We start from the raw sequence: 19,473 nt of genomic DNA, 5'->3' as shown, positions 1-19,473 counted from the left end.
TTGCCAGACACATGCTGCCTCCTGGCTCTCTCTCTGGTTGCCTTGTGTGTGGCAGTTGACAGTTTCTGGGAATGGCTGGCTCTTTCACCACAGGCATTGCTTCTACAGATGATGGCTGGTAAGGGCCAGGCTTGAAACAGGACCCATGATCTAAGAGCTGTTGCCACTCTTAGAGCCCATCTGACTATTGGTGGCAGTTGGTCAAGTAATTGTTGGTGATGAGGAAGGTGGACTTCTCTACAATGATTCCTCCCCTCAATGGATCCAGAAAAGGAGACCAAGAAGGAGCAGTCACACTGGTAGAAGAAGAACCAGGAAAGAATAGTGTCATAAAAACTTAAAGAGAAAAGAGTACTTTTTTAAAAAAGAGGGTGATCAACAGTGTCAAAGACTTCAGAGAGATCAAGAAGTATGAGGACTGAGAAAGGGCCACTATATTTGGCAATTAGGAGATCATTGGTAATTTTGGAGAGAGTAGTTTTGGTTGAATGATAAAGATGGGAGTTAGACGATACAGAGTTAAGATTGAGAGAAAAGGAGGTGGAGGTGCCCATTGTAGACAATCTTCTCAAGGAGTGTAGCCACAAAAAAGGGGGAAAGATGAAGAACAGCTATCAGGATTGATGGATCAAATGAGGATGGGGTCAATGTGGGTATGTTTGTAGGAAGTAGGGAATCAGCTAGTAGACAAAGAGTGATTAAAGATTAACAAGAGGGCAAACTGGGTGGTACAGTGGATAGTGCACTGGCCCTGGAGTCAGGAGGACCTGAGTTCAAATCTGGCCTCAGACACTTGACACTTACTAGCTGTGTGACCCTGGGCAAGTCACTTAACCCAATTGCCTAACCAAAAAGGAAAAAAAGATTAACAAGAGAGTAGGAATGATAGAAGCAATCTGCTGGAGAATGGAATGTTCTTGTTTATAGCAGAGTTTGCCATGGCAAGAAGGGCTATCCGTGTGAGACAGAGGTGAAGGAGATAGTGATAGCAGGTATCTGTAAGAGAAGAAGGAACTCTCCATGAACAGCCTCATTTTTTTCGTGAAATATGAGTCAAAATTCTCAGTTGAGTGGAAGAGGGAGGGAGGGTGTCATGGGAATTTTGAGGAGGGATGAACAGGTTTGGGAACGCTGTTGGAACTGAAGTCCAGAGAGGTTATAACTTCCCCAAGGTTATGTGCAGACAGTAGGCAACAGTACCAGCTCCTTGAACTGGAATACAAGAAACTACTGATTCAATTATTTCTAAAATTCAGGCACACACTCCAACCCAAACAATCAATCCTGCAAGATAATGTTTGTAGCTCTAATCTCTTTTAAGACCTTACAGCCTGGTCTCTAATTGAGAGATTTCCCCTCTACCAGTGGACAAGTCAGTTTACATAATAATGAGTGTTTAGGGGATTTTCCAATTCTTGGGTATCTTTCACAAATGTGCATGGTACTATTCCCAAGGCCCTATATATTGAGAAAATCTTATCCTTCCTTCCAACTCCAAATAGGAGGTACCTCCCCCAGCCCAGTCAGAAGAGGTAGTCACTTAACACTTCCACTTCTCTTTTTTTTTTTTTTTAAACACTTCCACTTCTTCCCAGATCCTGGTTCTCATCTGCCTCCCCTTGCTGGGAAGTCCTCCTAGGTATCTTAACTTCTACCCTTCATGTGCCTCTTCTTAGCAGATGATGCCGCTACACATGCTATAACACCTCCATGCCGGTAGGGGGAAGCAAAAAAAAAAAAGCGGGGCGGGAATTAAAACCGGAAGTTTTGCTTGTGTTCAGCCCCAAGAAAGTTTCCTTCCGTATCGCCATTTTCCTGCCTGCTTAGCTTGAGGTAACGGCCCGGAAATGGTGGGTGCCGGGGGCTACGGGCTTTGTGCCTTGGGGTCCTGAGGGAGCCCCGCCCCCTCCCGCCTTGCTGTATCTTTCCGGAGGGAGGAGGAACCCTCTCTTCCGAGCGCACGCGCCACCACCGCGGCCTTTGCCGTGACCGCGGAGACCAGCCGGGTCCAAGCGCCGGAAGTCGGGGCGGGCTGACGTTCCGGAGTCACCATGGCTACCCCGGCCCGATTGGAGCGCTGGGTGCAGGACGAGCTGCACTCGGTGCTGGGCCTGAGCGAGCGGCACGTCGCGCAGTTTCTCATCGGCACCGCCAAGCGCTGTGGGTCGGCCGACGAGTTCGTGGAGCGACTGCGGGACACCGGCACCTTGGACCTCAGCGGGCCGGCCCGGGACTTTGCTCTGAGGCTGTGGGCCAAGGTGCTTCTAGGAACCCGGAGGGAGCGAGCAAGGGCCGGGGACCGGGGAGAAAAGCCCGGGGAGGTGGGAGGATGGAGGAACTCTGGTCGAGATGGGATTGCCTCGTGTGTGAAGCGGGAGGAGTAGATGGCACCTGCGTCCCTCGGTTGTGGCCAGGTGAAGAGGCGTAAATAGTTGTGAACCGCTCCGTAAATGCTAGTGGGGCTGCACCCATGGGGACGGCCGGGAGAGGCGTGTGCTTTGCAGGTGAAGCAGGTTAAAGGGAACATGAAGGGAAACCTTCAGGTCGCACAAGCAGAGTCAATGTCGGTTTAGCATCAGTGGGATTGATTCCGGAAATATTTGTTGCTTATCACAAGGGGAAATTACAAAGTTTATGAGTTCCTGTTCTCAAGAAGTTTAGTCTAGTTATAGGGTAAGACATCAGTAGATTTACATACAGTAAGTGGTATTGTTAAATTAGGAGAGAGGAGCAAAAGAAAACCATTAAGGACCCAGGGATCAAAAAAAGAAGGGCCTCAACCTCTCATTGTCATTCCTCACCACACTGCACCGTCACCTCTTCACCCCAACACAGCTGGGGAAGCTGTTATCTTCGTTGGCCATAGACTATAGTGGTAGCTCTGATCATAGGAATAGATGTAGGAAGCAGTCACAGTCCACAAGCATTTATTAACAGTGCCTGCTGTGTGTCAGGCACTGTACTAAACTGTCAGGATTCAGAGGCAAAAGACAGCCCCTTCCCTCAGGGAGCTCACAGTTTAATGGGAGAGACAGCTGGTTTGTGGAGATTATAAAGGGAAATAAAACGAATTTGTGGAAACTGAGAAGTTGTAGGAGAGGGGTGTATGATGAACTATGTGAGGCAAGTGCTCTAGGGTACTGAAATAGGCAAATGCAGCTAGCAGCTAGCAGCTGATAAACCCTTGGTCATCCCTTCCTTTCCTAGGTCCCACGGAAGGCGGTTGCAGAAAGACCAGCCCGGGTGGCAGAGCGTGAGGCTTTGGCTCTGCTAGAGAAGAACCGCTCCTACCAGCTTCTGGAGGAAAGTGAAGAGAGTGGTGAGGAGATCCAGGGCCTAGTGAGAAGTAGGTCCCAAAAAAAGAACAAGAAACGGAAACATCTTAGGAAGAAGACCCAGGAAGAGGAGGAGGAAGAGCTGGACTCTGAGGGGAACAAGAAGAAGACAAAGTGAGTATCTTGGAAACAAAAGGTTCCCTGAGGGGAGTGGAATTTGGGCAAGAGAAGCCAAGAGTTGTCATTCAGAGCACGATTAGACTCTGTTTCTCTCTTACTTTACCTAACCCGGGGCTGGTTTGCAGGGTGAATGAGACCAACAGAGAGCAGAAGCCAGAGTCCGAAGATGAGTGGGAACGAACTGAGAGGGAACGGCTTCAGGACCTGGAGGAGCGTGATGCTTTTGCAGAACGTGTTCGAAAGCGGGACAAGGAGCGAACACGAAACATTTTGGAGCGGTCAGACAAGAAGGTGCATAATTGTTGGCGTATCTTATAACGATTTACGTAGACACTCAAAAGCGAAGTGACAGCTAAGGAATACCCCTTTGTAGTTTTATACTGTCCATGCCATTGTCAGATTTATGATCTCAGAGATGATGACAGTCCTTAGGAAGGGAACTGGTTCCTTATAGTCCTGTGTTTGTTGTTATTCTGGCAAGTATAACAGGGTCTCAGAGAGGACAGGGTCTCTTAAGCATCATTTTAGCATCTGTATTCATAGGCAGTTCTCTTCCCATAAGATACCATGACCCTTAATCTATCTTTATGATCCTTATGATTCTATAGAGGTGGGAATGGGAGCCTGTCACCTTAACTGCCTCCTTACTTCTCCTCCTAGGCATATGAGGAGGCCCAGAAGCGCCTTAAGATGGCTGAAGAAGACCAGAAAGCAATGGTGAGTCATATCCCCAGGGCATAGTGGGCCAAGATTAGACACCTGGAAAAGATCCCTTGTGTGGTATAATAGAAAGAGTTTGGAGTCAGAGCACCTGACTTTGGTTAAACTCCATTCCCTACTGCTTCTTTGTGACTTTGGGCAAGTCATTTAGCCATTTTGGGCTTCATCTAACTTATTTGTAAAATTAGTGGGTTGAACTAGATGATGTATATGGACTCTCCTACTTCTGCATTTCATGTTCCTATCAGTTGTCAGGTCTTTAGACAGGTTGCAGTTGGGGTTAGGATTATATGTAGACACTATAGCAAGAGGTACAAAGGGTAGCCATGGGAAAGACTCCTTGCACAGGGAAAAAAGTATGTATGTTGAAGCTCATTGCAAACCCTCCATGGTTGGTTTCTTTTTTTTTTTTAATTAATTAATTTTTATTTTTTTAGGCAGTTGGGGTTAAGTGACTTGCCCAGGGTCACACAGCTAGTAAGTGTCAAGTGTTTGGTCTGAGGCCGGATTTGAACTCAGGTCCTCCTGACTTAAGGGCTGGTGCTGTATCCACTGTGCTACCTAGCTTCCCCCATGGTTGGTTTCTTCAAGGACCAAGTTATACATTGTATTAACAGGGGAGATAAACTTATTTTGGAGAGTGTTTCTTTATGTCATTGATGAATTTGCTATTGAAAGTTAGCTCAGAAGGAAAAGGAGTGGCTGGATAGATGTCAAGGTACACTGGCTATGGGGTCCCCTGCCTAGTCATCCTGCTTGAGCAAGCTGATCTTTCTGGTCCTTTTGAGATACAGCAGAAAAAGCACTAGATTCTGACTTAGAAGACCTGGATTGGAATTGTGGCTTCACCAGCTATATAACCCTGGGCAAGTCTCTCTAACCTCATATTCCTTATTTCTAAAATGAGGATGATACTATTATGTTACTCAAATCATAGACTTATTCCTAGGTTCAAGTAAGATAATTGATGCAACAGGGATTTGTAACCATAAAGTGCCTTTAAACCATTAAAGTGTCTGCTCCTACTTCTGTTATTTTACTATATTCATTAAGCACTGTTCTGATCTTATTTCAATCCTAAATAGGTCCTTCTGTTAGACAAAGACTTGTTGTGTTATGTGAATTTGTGTAGTATAATACACTTTCCCAAGCCTTGATCATCCTTAGTAAGCTAACTAGCAACTCCAGACAAAAAATGGGAGACCAACCTTCTTTCTCCTTGGAAAAAAAAGACTTTTTTTTCCCATCCTTGATACAAAGATTTGAGTGCCTTACACAGTGCTTTATATAGAGTAAGCATTTGATACATGTCTGTTTAATTTAATTGAACTTGGAGTTTTGAGAGTTTTTGAGGAGTTCAAGCAAGAGAGAGAAGACAGACACTTTTGCCTTACTGGTCTTGAGATTTTTATCAATCGAATACCAACATCTGTATGAGAAAGGAGTTCTATGAACTATTATTGTCATCTCTATGTGAAATAAAAAAGGATCCATCCATAAATTTGAAAACTTCTATTTACCTCCATTTTGTTTTAAGATAGCTAATAATAACTCATGTCACATGTTTGTATATTTATCCAAACCTGTGTTTCACTAGTGTAGTTAATGCTAGGTAAGAAAACTCCTTTTATCAATGCCAGTTGGCAACTCTTCTGCAGTTTATGGTCTTATAGAATTACCTGGGGCTCCAAGAATTAAGTGACTAGCCAGGGTTATATAGCCAGTATGTGTCTGGGTGATGGTTGAACAACCTCTGACAATGTCCAGGCATCAGCTTTAGGTTATGAAACTAGGAGAAACTAACATTACCACCCACTCATATTTCATTACATTCTCCCCAGAATTTGGGCTCACTCCCCTCTGTGTTTGTAGTTTGGAAAAAGGGAAATCCCGTTTGATATCTGGTGATCAAGAATTGAAAATACGATCATTTAGCCAGCTTCATTGAAAGAGTTTGTATGACAAGGACATGCACTATGTAAAATGCTGACCATTTCAGCTTAATCAGAGCCCTTGCTTCCTCCCATTACTTGTAGGAAAAATACACCTTATAGGAGGAAGGATGGATCAGTTGTAGAATGGAAAGATTTCTTACAGTGCAGGGGAAGATAATTTTATATATGTATTGCAATGGGAGGGATTAAGGTCAAATTGCAAGAAAGATCCTTTTTTTTGCAGGAAACCACAATTAGACCTAGAAAGGATATAGATAGTAGGACACATTGGGCCCCCTTTCAGATTTTATACTGAATTGGAAAGGGATTGGAGTCTACCTTATTATTTAAGTTATGATATCAGGAGAGGTTAAGTGTGTGTGTGTCTGTGTGTTGGGATCTACACCTTAGCAGAGAGATCAAGATAACTTCTTCCTAATACAGGTACCTGAGCTCCGAAAGAAATCTAGGAGAGAGTACCTTGCAAAGCGGGAACGTGAGAAGCTGGAGGATCTGGAGGCAGAGCTGGCAGATGAGGAATTTCTATTTGGAGATGTGGAGTTGAGCCATACTGAACGGCAGGAACTCAAATATAAGAAGAGAGTACGGGATCTGGCCCGGGAGTACCGGGCAGCTGGGGAGCAGGAGAAGCTGGAGGCAACAACTCGATATCACATGCCAGAAGAGACTCGTGGACAGGTGAGGGACAAGAGAAGGGGTTGGCCACCCTGGGTCTCAGGAAAAGAAGGAAAGCTTGGAATTATTTAAAGGTGGAAATTGTGGTCAGGGACCAAATATCTGCATCACTCATTCTCTTTTTCTTGCTGACCTTATTGAAGTTTAGGGTTTGATGAGGGTGGGTAAGGAGAACAGAGTGATGATTTTGAGGAGAGGTGGTGATAAGTATGGATGCTTGGACTTTTTTTTATTAGACATTTTATTGACACTTTTAGTTTTTTACAACTCCCACCCCCATAGAAATTTCCCTTGTAACAAAGAAAAATGATTAAGCAAAACTAATACAATGACCTAGGCTAATAATCTGTTCAACCTGCAATTACCTGCTTGAAATGTGTTGTCCCTCAAGCAGGGACAGTGTCTTCCCCCCCCCAGTGGTATGATTCCTCATCTGTCCTCTAGGACTGTAGTTAGTTATTACATTAAATCTGAATCCAGGTGCCTTTGTGTGTGTGTCTGTGCATCTGTGTGCGCACAGTGTTTTTTGTACTTTTTTTTTTTTAATGATGCCTACACTTCGACATGCATGTATGTCCACCATCTGTGTCTTTCTCATCCCTTAGCCAATCCGTGGGGTAGAGCTAGTGGAAGAAGAGTCAGGAGCCCCTGGAGAGGAGCAGAGGCGCTGGGAGGAAGCCCGTTTAGGGGCAGCTTCCCTTCGGTTTGGAGCCAAGGATGCTGCCCCCTCAGAGCCCAAGTATCAGCTGGTGCTAGAAGAAGAGGAGACCATTGAATTTGTCCGAGCCACCCGGCTCCAGGGTGATGAGGTCAGAAGAGGTTGGAAGGGTGGAATCTGGAAGGAGGTGAAATGGGGCCTAGAGCTCGCATCTTCAACTTTCCTTAGGAACCATCAGCTCCACCTCCTCCATCTGGGGACCAACAGAAGGAGTCAATCCGGGCTGTCCGACGTAGCCTTCCTGTTTTTCCATTCCGAAATGACCTCCTTGATGCCATTGCCAACCATCAGGTCCTCATCATTGAGGGTGAAACAGGGTCAGGGAAGACTACACAGATCCCCCAGTACCTTTTTGAGGAGGTAAGACATTACCTACTCCACCACTTGCTTGTTTATCATTCTGAGCCCTCTATGGAAGACACTTCCCTTTGTGTTCCCCCCTCCTCTTTCCAGGCAGCCTCTTGCCTCTCTAAGTATTATTGAAGAACTAGGGGCACAGTATTTTATTCCCTGCCTTTGTTCTCTTCTTTCTTCATTATCCTTTGTTCCCTTTTTCTTTCTCCTTTTTTCTCTTTCCTCTCTGCTTCTGTTCTGTATTTCTCATAGTTGCCGTCTCCTTCCTTAGAACCATTTGAGTGTTAGAGACTGGGGCTGACCATGGCCATGTTCTTCTTCAGAGGACCCTAGGCCCAACTTGCCTAGGTCATCTATATCTCGAACCTTGAATTCCTTTGGGGGAATACAGCAGTGGGAGGAAGCCTGGACATTTTCACTTTCCCCCAACTTCCTGTTTCTCCCAATATTTATCTCAGGGTTACACACACAAGGGAATGAAGATTGCCTGCACCCAGCCTCGGAGAGTGGCAGCCATGAGTGTGGCAGCTAGAGTGGCCCGGGAGATGGGGGTGAAGCTGGGAAATGAGGTGAGCTCCATTGTGACAAGAGAAGAAATAAGAAATTAGTAGAGAGTTGGGGGAAAGGTCTGCTTCTCTGGCCTCCTCTTTCCTCAGGAACCCATGCATCATAGCTTCTCTTTTCTCCAACTTCCTGTTCTCAAATATCCAGAAACTTTCCCAATCTCACTTTCTCACCTGCTGCCCCCAGGTTGGCTATAGTATCCGTTTTGAGGACTGTACTTCAGAACGGACTGTTCTCAGATACATGACAGATGGGATGCTTCTTCGAGAGTTCCTTTCTGAGCCTGACCTTGGAAGTTACAGGTATTGAATTTCTATCTCCTATTTAACAAAAGCTGTCTTTTATAGCCACACCCAGTGTTTTTCCCTCCTTGCCAATCCAGTTTTTAGTGCTTCAGTATCTTCTCAGTCTGTTTCAAGATGTCCTAGAACTGGCCTTTCTCTCCACAGTACCTCTAATTTCCATGTCTAAAGATATTATGTAAATAAGACTAGAGGTTGTATGTGGTACTACAGAAGTCCTCTCCTTCCCTTCCCCAAAATTTCATCCTTTCTAAAGACTGGAGGATTATAGAGTTAGACATTTTGAAAGTGTTCCACATCCTTTAGGAAATTTTCTGAGAAATTTACAGAGAGAATCAGCAATACCAGAGAGGACCCTGCTAGTTGCTTTCAGGACCAGCTGGACAAATGTGCCAATTCTGATCCATGAGGGAGTACAAATGAAGAGATGAGGCAAGATGGGTTGGGTTGTTTGCCTTGTAAACCAAGGAAGTAGAATTGGAAGCAAAGAGACTGTGCCATTGGTCAAGAGTACTTACTAATGAGTCTTTAAATTTGGTATCAAACCCTTCCCGTTGCAGAATGCTCTTAGATTTTTTTTTTTTTTTTGGGTGAGGTGATTAGGGTTAAGTGACTTGCCCAGGGTCACACAGCTAGTAAGGGTCAAGTGTTTGGTCTGAGGTTGGATTTGAACTCAGGTCCTCCTGATTCCAGGGTCGGAGCTCTATCCACTGCGCCACCTAGCTGCCACATTAGATTTCTGATTGTTAGTTTGACAATAGCCTTTGTTGTCATTTAACCTAGCATAAGGCCAGCCCAACTTTGCTAGCCTATCCTGATGAAGCTGTTTTTCTTCTTCAGGAACAGAGTGGGGCCTAGAAGGGAATTAAAAAGAGCCTAATAACTAGTCCACAGAGATCATAGCATTATTCCTCCTCCATGCCTTACCACACTCACTTCTGGGTAGGTACACCTCTCCCTGGTTTGTTGGCATTGGAAACTTGGCCTGGCTAGCCTGTGTTTACCTAACTGTCAGGGTCCCATGATTGAGCCTTTCCAGCAAATAGAGGAATTGTAAGCAATAGAGGCAAAGAGTTAAAATCTCTTAAACTTTTAACTCTTATCATCTGATAATTAAGATTTTGGCATGGATTTGGAGTTGGAGAGTCATACACCAGTAAGTTGGAGGAGTAGATGGTAAAAGATAGGGTATATTTGCAAGGAGTCCTGTTGTTGTTAAGTCATTTTTCAGTGTCTGACTCATCATGATCCTATTTGGGGTTTTCTTGGCAGAGATACTAGAGTGATTTGCTATTTCCTTCTCCAACTAATTTTACAGATGAGGAACTGAGGCAAACGGTTAAGTGCTCAGAGTCACACAGCTAGTAAAGTGTCTGAGGCTGGATTTGAACTCATTGAGTCTTCCTCATTCTAAGCTTAGTTCTCTCCACTGCGCCATCTAGTTAGCTGCCCTAAGAAGTCCTGTAGGGCTAGACAGAATGCATCTTAATCAGGCATTTGAGTGACTACTTGATAGCTAGCATTTATATAATACCTACTATGTGACAAGCACTGTGCTAAATAAGCACTTTAGAGTTATCTAATTTGATTCTCATAACACACCTGAGAGGTAGGTACTATTATTATCTCCCCATTTTATAAATGAGGAAACTAAGGCAGAGGTTAAATGACAAGGTCACATAGCTGGTAAGTGTCTAAGGTTGGATATAAACTCTTCATGACTCCAGGCCTGGTGCTCTATCAGTGTTCCACCTAGCTGAGCAGCTCATTGTTTATCAATTCAATGGATCAAGATAGATTTGATCACTTGTTTAAAGGGTCTTTTCTAGTCACCATTTCCAGGCTTCACTCATTTTGCATGGCTGAGTATGGTGTGAAGGCACGTGAGGAACTGGGGTTAGGATCAGCTTCTGTCAATGGAGTAACAGCTTTGAAAAACTATCAGTTGGGTTCACAAAGAACCACACCTGCAGGATAGATGCTTTGTAGGTGTATGTCAATTCTACCTTCTTCCAGAGGAATGAAAGGCTACTGTTTTGATAAGGCTAAAGAGGGATTATTTAAGGCTGTTGTATTACAAGAAGGGGGGGCTGAGTTTGGAACAGTAGAAAGGGCACTGATTTGGAATCTAAGAACTTGGATTAAAATCCTGGTTCTGCTCTATCTTTGTGACCTTGGTCAAATCACTTAACTTAGCCTCAGATTCCTCATCTATAGAATGAGGGGGTTGGACTTATAGGTAATAAAGTGCCCTTCAAGTCTTAAGTACTATAATACTGTGTTGGCTGTCTCTTTAAGTGGTAGATAGGGAACTCCATAGTTTTAATACTTAATGAAGCAAGTATTTCAGATAGAACATTTTAAAAATGTTTTCTTGATGCTTTTTTTTAAACATCACTGTCACTTGCCATTAGTATTCCCCACTCTACCATGCCCTGCACAAGAACCTTCCTTTGTAACAAAGAAAAATAACTAAGCAAAACAAACCAAAATGTGGACTATATCTGTCAGCATATAGCAACATTCTATACGCATAGCCCACCACCTTTCTATCAAGAAGTATGAGGAATATGTTCCATCATTGATCTACTAGAATCAAGATTGGTTATTATGTTAATCTGAGTTTTTATGTACTTTGGTATTATTTTTCTTTACTGTAGTCACTGTATATTCTTGTAGTTCTGCTTCATTTTATGAGTTCATACAAATCTCAAATTTCTCTGTTCCTCAGTTATTATTTCTTTCTGTAAAATATTATGCCATTACATTAATATATCACAGTTGGTCATTCCCCAGTCAGTGGGCAAAGGTACCTCATAAAGTACTGTTAAGAATATGTATATAAATAGGACTTCTACCTTTGCTTCTTACCTTGTTGGGTTTTGTGCCCAGTAATGATACTGTATGACCAGCTTAGTAAGAAGGTTCTAGACTAAGTCCTGGTTTTGATAGCGTACTTATAAGCTTTTAATGCAAGTAATTTAACCTCAGCTGCAGTTTCTTTACCTTTAAAATGAAAAGAATACTTAGACTGCCTAACTCCAGTGTTAGTCAGTGTTGTCATTAAGTATCATATCCCTTGAATCAATTCATCTTGTAAAGGCTCCTTAAAGCCCTTCCTGAAAACAGTCTTCTTCCTAACTCAAGGTATCTTGTTGAATCTTCAGCTTCTGGATCTCTTGATTTATGGCCAGTTTCCTCTGCTGATTAAAACCCTTGAGGAAGCCTTTGTTCCTTTGGCAAGGAATTAGCTTCTAAAGGATACAGTGATTTCTACTGGGTGGCCAAGCTAAAAGAAAGATGGAAAAATCAAATCCATACTGTTGATATGAATTCCTTGGATCATTCTGTATAACAGTAATAATAATAATTAACCTTTATACCTTAATAGCTACTCACCCATATATAATACTTTAAGATTTAGCAATCACTTTGTCCACAATACTTAAAACAATAAGTCGGTGTGTTAATCAATCTTGACGCCATTGTCAGCAGTGTTAACTGTTCTCGTTTTACAGGTGAGAAAACTCAGGCTCAGATTAGGTGACGTAACTCAGGGCCTCAAAGCTATTAAATGTCAGAGCCAGGGTTTAAATTGGAATCTTTCAAGACTACCACTAGTAATGGCTAGAGAGTCCCGTCTCATTTCTTGAGTTCAGCTGAATGTTGGAAAGACATAGATCCTCTAGAAGGCTCCTGGGTGGTCTGGACCTGTGCCTTTAGCCAGATGCATTTTCAAAGGTCAGAATTTCTATTGCTTGCTGGTGAACTTTACTTGGGGAAGAGTGTTGGATTTAGGGTCAGAGGGACTTAGGTTTGAGTCCTGCCTATGATACTTACTGGTTTTGTGACCAGGAGCAAATATTTTAACCTCAGCCTCATTTTTCTCATCTCTGAGATGGAGATGGTAATACTTACACCAACAACTGTCTCACAGAGTTATGAGGAAAAAAATCTTGAAGCGCTATGAAAGCTTATTATTATTCAGAGTTATACTGACTAAGGTTAGAAGGCCTTGGACCAGTTGTCTAGGTCATAGGAATTAAGCACACCAGAAAAACCAAGGAACCAACTGCACAAATCTGGGAGGTGAAGTAGAGAACCAAGAAGTCTTTGAAGGTAGCCACAAGATCAGAGGGTTCATGGGAGAGAAATTCCTGGAGCCCAGAATAGTGGCAGCCAGGCTACCACTGCTGCTGCTGATAGCATGATGAATTAGACTTGAAGTGGCCAGAGTGGGCACCTCACCCTTCCCCTTCATTTTATAGATGAGAAAACCAAGGCCTAGAGAGCTGACATTTATCTAAGGTCACGTAAGAAGTAAGCAAGAAAGTCAGGCTTTGAATAACTCCAAATCTAGTGCCCTTTCTCCTTGGCCAGCCACCTCTTATAACAGAATGGATTTCAATAAGATCTCCACATAGATGATTGATTCATCCAGCCTTCTTTGAAATAGTGGAGTTGGCAGATCGCTGCCATCCACTAGTTCCCCCCACCAGCCAATGTGGTTCTTTGCATATAGTCTTTAGCCCACTCTGCACAATACTTGTTTCCAGAGACCCTCTAGTTTTTAAGCTTGTTCAGCCCTGTCATTTGACCAACCATTAGAATTTAAAAGGAGTTGGGGGAAGCAGTATGTAGTGGAAAGCATTCAGCGTTTGGAAGTCAGAGAGGCTGGGTGCAAATCTAGACTTTGCTATTTACTGCCTTTGTGTCCTTGGCAAAGTCAGGTAACTTCTCTAGACCTTATTCATCTGTTAAATGATGACTTGTACTAGGTGACCTCTGAGGCCCCTTTTAACTCTCAATGCTAAATACTTTCTGACTCGGCTTCCCTCACTGTCAACTCTGGGCACAGGAAAACCCCTAAAGTATGATAATTCCCTTACATAGTGTTTGGAGAGTTATAGAGCACTTTCTTAGGATGTACTCCCAAGGGCCTTCTGCTTCCAGTCCTTTTTACTTCTTGCCAAGGCCTGCCTGGGGATCTTCTCTGCACACACCCTAACTCTACCTGATCTCATGAGGGTTATGCTTAATTTATTGATAGTTCTTTTCAGCAAACATTTATCAAGCAGCTACTCTGCACCGGATCTTTTCCCTTGGTTCCAACCATTTCTCTTTGTTTCAAGCTTCTTGCTCTCTAATGTGTTCCCAGTGCCCAGTTTCTAGCTCGTTATCTCTTCTTCTTACTGCAGCGTGGTGATGGTGGATGAAGCTCACGAACGTACTCTACACACAGATATACTCTTTGGGTTGATCAAGGATGTTGCTCGATTCCGTCCCGAACTCAAGGTTCTGGTGGCTTCTGCCACATTGGATACTGCTCGATTCTCAGCCTTCTTCGATGATGCCCCTGTTTTCCGGATCCCTGGCCGAAGGTTTCCCGTTGACATCTTCTATACCAAGGTGCCTCCTGGGGAGGGAAAGTCTGGAGGGGAGTGGAGTAGAAAGATTGAAGGGGCAAGATTGGGGACAGAATCTATAGAGACCTTGATTTTTGATCCCCAGGCTCCAGAAGCAGATTACTTAGAAGCCTGTGTGGTGTCTGTGCTGCAGATCCATGTCACTCAGCCCCCTGGGGACATCCTGGTATTTCTGACTGGACAGGTGAGCCATGGCAGGATAGGGGATAAGGCCCTTGTGCCCTGGGGAAAAGAAGGGCACAAGGGTGAGATGGCTTTCTTTGGCCTCCAGGGACACTGCTTCCCCCTCACACATTCCTCACACCCCTGCCTTGCCCTTATCCTGTATACTATAGGAAGAAATTGAAGCAGCTTGTGAGATGCTACAAGATCGCTGCCGTCGCTTGGGCTCCAAGATCCGGGAGCTGCTGGTGCTGCCCATTTATGCGAACCTGCCTTCTGACATGCAAGCTCGAATCTTCCAGCCAACACCCCCTGGGGCACGCAAGGTTAGCCTAAGAGATATCCTTTCTTCCTCTCTTCCAGGAAGTTTGCAAATCATAAGTCATAGAAATCATAGGATTTAAAGCTGGAAGGTACCTCTTGTGTTACTGTAGATGAGGCCTAGAGCTGTGATTTGAACCCAGATTCTCTGGTTAGAAATTCAGTGTTCTTTTCTTATACTGTCTCACTATTTTTCACTCAGCAGTTTTAGGAAGTGCCTACCCTGGGATTTTGTTCTGAAAATGTGTGTGTCAAATAAATTTTCTTAGAACTCATGCTGTAAATCACTGATAACAAATTCAAATAGAAACAGGGACCCACTAATCCATATATGATGATCTCTGTGGACTGCCTGTTTACTTATTTTTAATATTTAATGCTGTGTCTTATTGTACTTTTATTTATTTTGTTAAATATTTCCCATTTACATTTTAATCTGGTTCTCCTTGGGAGCCATTGGTCATGTTTGATACCTTTGCTGTAAATTGCTATGAGATGACCTAAAGAACTGTGTTCTACCCATCATGTAGCTGGAGAGTAGTATTACATGCTAACAGTAGAATTTAACCATTCCATATTTCTATGAGAAGAAAATACTATTTCAACTTGTAAGTCCTGGAAGATATCTCTTCCTATTGCAGGAGGATGACCACCCGCCATCACCCCAACCCCCCACCCCCTCTGGTCAGTGAGCACAGGGACCTGCAGTCACTGGTAGTGGTCCCTTGGCCTGGGGCAGGGACAAAATGAATTATAGAAAGGATCTAAATGGAGAGAAGCTTTAAGATAAGAAGCAGAAAAAAGTAAGTTTCTATTTCAAAAGGAAAGCAGACCAGCAATCGGGGCACTTCATCATAGAAGGAAGAGAGGGGCTTTAAAGTGAAGAGGAGTTGGTGTTGGGGGAAGGTGGTGTTGGGACTTTGTGGTGAGAACATGGATTGGGGACTAGGATAGAGAGAAGGGGACAGGAGAGAGAGAGATCTTTCTCTATGGCTTGGTTCAGATTAGGTCTCAGAACTCAGTGAAGGAGTAATTTGTATGTAAGGGGTCTACTTAATCTAGGAGTATATATGTATACAAACTAGGCATTGAGGGAAATCTGAGGAAATAGATGACACAGCAGCTGCCTCAAACTTATAGCCTAGCATGCACACACAAAAGGATTATCAACAAAATAGCAGATTTTTAAATAAGTACCATTTCAGTGACCCAGTCAACTTCTACAGAAGGTCAGAGAGGAGAGATTACTGGGCTGAGTGTGTGGGAAGTGGGGTTGGAAGGAGTAAAATTTGGATAGCGCAAGAGAAAAGGAAAGATGTTCCAGGTGGGATGGACAGTATGAGCAAAAGCATGAAAATGAGGAAAGGCAAAGTGAGCAACAGGGAGTAGTCCAGTGTGGCTAGAGCGAACAGTGTGAGTGACGGAGAAGTGAGAAATGAGATTGGGTCAGATTGTGGAAGGCCTTGATCTAGGCTCTTTAGATTTTATTGTTGTAGGCAGAGAGTCATGAAAACTTTTGACCAAAAGAGGAACTTAATGAAAATGGTTTTACAAAGATTAGTCTGCCAGTAGCACAGAATAGATTGGAATGGGAGTGTCTACAAAATCCCCTTTTCTTCTCAAGTTAAAATACCCTCCTCCATATCCTCAGGTCCCATTTACCCTCATCCCTCAATCTGATCTTTCACCATTCTACCATCAACACTTAACTGTGACCCCAACCTGATACAGTACACTAATACCTACATCTTCTCTGTCTCTTCTCTCCCCTTTAGCCTCGGACTAGGCTTTCAGGGTCTGCGTGAACGTTCCTTAACCCACCCCTACCTTGCAACCCATTTCTCTAAACACCATGGACTACCTTTTATTCCATATTCCTCCTTCCAACCTACTTTACTCAGGATATTTTAGGTAGGAAGATAAGAATTAAAATTTCACAAAACTTTATTACAGTCCTTTGTGAGCAGCATGATGGTAGGTGGAAAGAGAGATACAAAGGTAAATTAAACAATCACTGCCCTTCAGGAGCTTACAATCTAGTAAAATGAATCAGGAGACTGAGATAAGTAGGTGTAGTGTCTCTTTCGGTGGGATACAGTTGAATGAGTGGATTGACTCCTGTCTTTTTTCACAGGTAGTGGTGGCAACAAACATAGCAGAGACATCACTGACCATCGAGGGCATTATTTATGTTCTGGACCCTGGTTTCTGCAAACAAAAGAGCTACAACCCCAGAACTGGCATGGAATCCCTCACTGTGACACCCTGTAGCAAGGTCAGGACCTGGAGGCAGGAGCACATGAGGAAAGGGACACTTGGCTCCAGGAAAACTCAACTCAGGGAAGAGGGGCCTCTGAGAGAAAGGGATAGGGAATTATCTTCACCTCTTAGAGGTATTTAAATTGTCCCTTCTCTAAGGCCTCAGCTAATCAGCGAGCTGGTCGTGCAGGTCGGGTGGCTGCAGGGAAGTGCTTCCGCCTCTACACAGCCTGGGCCTATCAGCATGAGCTAGAGGAGACCACAGTGCCAGAGATCCAGAGGACCAGCTTAGGCAATGTTGTCCTGTTGCTTAAGAGTCTGGGTGAGCCAGATAGCAGTCTTTGGGGGGGGGGGGGGGGGGGGGGGGGAGGGGGGGGGGGGGTTAGGGCCAGAATCTTACCCCTTCCCTTGTTCTTCAGGAATCCATGATTTAATGCACTTTGACTTTCTGGATCCCCCACCTTATGAGACCCTGCTGCTGGCTCTGGAACAGTTGTATGCTCTGGGAGCACTCAACCATCTAGGGGAGCTCACCACGGTCAGCAAGAATGGGAATGGGAAATAGGAAGAGATCAGAGGGGAGGGATGAAGACTATGGAATGAGAATAGAAGGATGGCAGTTATGGGTGAGTCTGAGAGTTGGGAAAGAAGGACCTAAATTATGTATTTCCTTTTTTCCCTTAGTCGGGCCGAAAGATGGCAGAACTGCCCGTGGACCCTATGTTATCTAAGATGATTCTGGCATCTGAGAAGTGAGTGACCCCACTGTCTCCTCTGAAGCATGTTTATGTCTACTTCCTTCTCTATATTTATTCTCAGACTCATTAAAAGTGAAGGACAGACCCTAATTAGGAACCCTTTCAAATGTTCTTTGTCCCCTTATCTGTAATTCATGTTGAACATGTATTCTTTGCTCTCTACACTTGGGTTTATTAGAATTACCTACTCTAGGGGCAAGGGCCCTGAAGTAGAGTTCCCAGCACATGATCTTTTTTGGGGGGGGGGGGCGGGGGGTTTCATGTCTGTGTCTAGCTCTTTTTCTCATTATTCTCACTCTCTTCTCCGCAGATATGGCTGTTCAGAGGAGATCCTTACAGTGGCTGCCATGCTATCTGTCAATAACTCCATCTTTTACCGTCCCAAGGACAAAGTTGTCCATGCTGATAATGCCCGTGTTAATTTCTTCCTGCCTGGTGGGGACCACTTGGTACTACTAAATGTTTATACACAGGTTGGTAGAATTTGGGGAATTTAAAATTGGGGATAAAGGGGGAAAGTGACAGCTATGAAGACATGCGGTCATGGCATGTCCCCAAACTCTCCCTTCTTTGTCTCCTCTAGTGGGTTGAGAGTGGTTATTCTTCCCAGTGGTGCTATGAGAACTTTGTGCAGTTGCGCTCATTGCGTCGAGCCCGAGATGTACGAGAACAATTAGAGGGGCTTCTGGAACGTGTAGAAGTTGGGCTCAGCTCCTGCCAGGGGGACTATATTCGTGTCCGTAAGGTCAGCACTTTCCATTGATCATATGTTACTACTCCTGCTTTCTTCCACATTTCCCTTCCTATAGTGTTAAGTAGAATTTTCCCAGGGTGTTCTGAGAGGTCGTTGTATATAGGGTTTCCTCTATGCCCTGAAAAGCTTTTGTGACCAAGCTTTCTTTCTACCTGTGCACTGACTTACTTTCTTCTTTATTGGGGTGGCTGGGAGAGATGAAGGGACCAAATGATTAGGTTTCTCTTGTGCCTCCTCTCCCAGGCCATCACTGCTGGCTACTTCTACCACACAGCCCGGCTGACTCGAAGTGGGTACCGCACAGTGAAGCAGCAACAAACTGTCTTCATTCATCCCAACTCCTCTCTTTTTGAGGAGCAGCCACGTTGGCTACTCTACCACGAACTTGTCTTGACAACCAAGGAGTTTATGAGACAGGTAAAGCCTTTTCCCATGATTGTTCTCCCTGAACTAGGCCCTGGCAGGGGCCCATCCTCATAGCTGGTATCCTTTTAGCTTAAGAAAAGGGCAGGTGCCTGTGGGCCCTGTCCCATGGGCGTGCTAGGAAATTTGGAAAGGAGACCCTTGTGGTTAACCCCCCATTTCTTGCCTTCTGAAGAGCAATTCCCTTAAGATACTGAATCACAAGAAAAACTAGATCCTCTAGGCTCTGGCTGGCCCTTGAGGACCGATAGCAGTGGCCCCAGCCTTCTCTCCCTTTCTGATTAAGTGAGAATGTCTAACAGTTTCCTTGATAGACACAGCAAGGAAGTTAGAAACATGTTATGGGATTTCATACTCATTTTCCTTTTCTTTCCAGGTACTAGAAATTGAGAGTGGTTGGCTCCTAGAGGTGGCTCCCCACTACTATAAGGCCCGAGAGCTAGAAGATCCTAATGCCAAGAAAATGCCTAAAAAAGTTGGCAAGACCAGGGAGGAACTGGGTTAAGGGAATGAATGTCTTTCTCTTAACCCCTCTCATTTCCTTTGTATAGATTTTTGTTGTTTTTAAATGATTACTATTTATTAAAGATATTTTGGGAAGAAGTTGAGAATTTTTATATAGGAACC

General features: G+C 44.1%; 1 protein-coding gene across 1 annotated transcript; it reads left to right on the top strand.

Annotated features, from left to right (window-relative positions):
- The first annotated feature begins 1,823 nt into the window (after window positions 1–1,823).
- Window positions 1,824–19,449, top strand: DHX16 (DEAH-box helicase 16). The gene is made up of 20 exons (XM_027876713.1): window positions 1,824–2,258; window positions 3,208–3,449; window positions 3,581–3,746; window positions 4,116–4,172; window positions 6,554–6,808; window positions 7,411–7,614; window positions 7,692–7,883; window positions 8,336–8,446; window positions 8,628–8,743; window positions 13,942–14,152; window positions 14,255–14,353; window positions 14,505–14,657; window positions 16,787–16,927; window positions 17,071–17,233; window positions 17,331–17,449; window positions 17,596–17,663; window positions 17,980–18,142; window positions 18,253–18,414; window positions 18,667–18,840; window positions 19,223–19,449. The coding sequence occupies exons 1-20, from the start codon at window positions 2,052–2,054 to the stop codon at window positions 19,349–19,351; spliced, it is 3,132 nt and encodes a 1,043-aa protein (XP_027732514.1). The 5' UTR covers window positions 1,824–2,051; the 3' UTR covers window positions 19,352–19,449.
- The last annotated feature ends 24 nt before the right edge of the window (window positions 19,450–19,473 follow it).

This window comes from Vombatus ursinus, unplaced genomic scaffold, assembly GCF_900497805.2.
Source record: "Vombatus ursinus unplaced genomic scaffold, bare-nosed wombat genome assembly UNPS02014811.1, whole genome shotgun sequence".
NCBI classification, from domain to species: Eukaryota; Metazoa; Chordata; class Mammalia; order Diprotodontia; family Vombatidae; genus Vombatus; species Vombatus ursinus.
The sequence above is the reverse complement of the archived record's forward strand: the minus strand, read 5'-3'. Positions and strand labels throughout refer to the sequence as shown.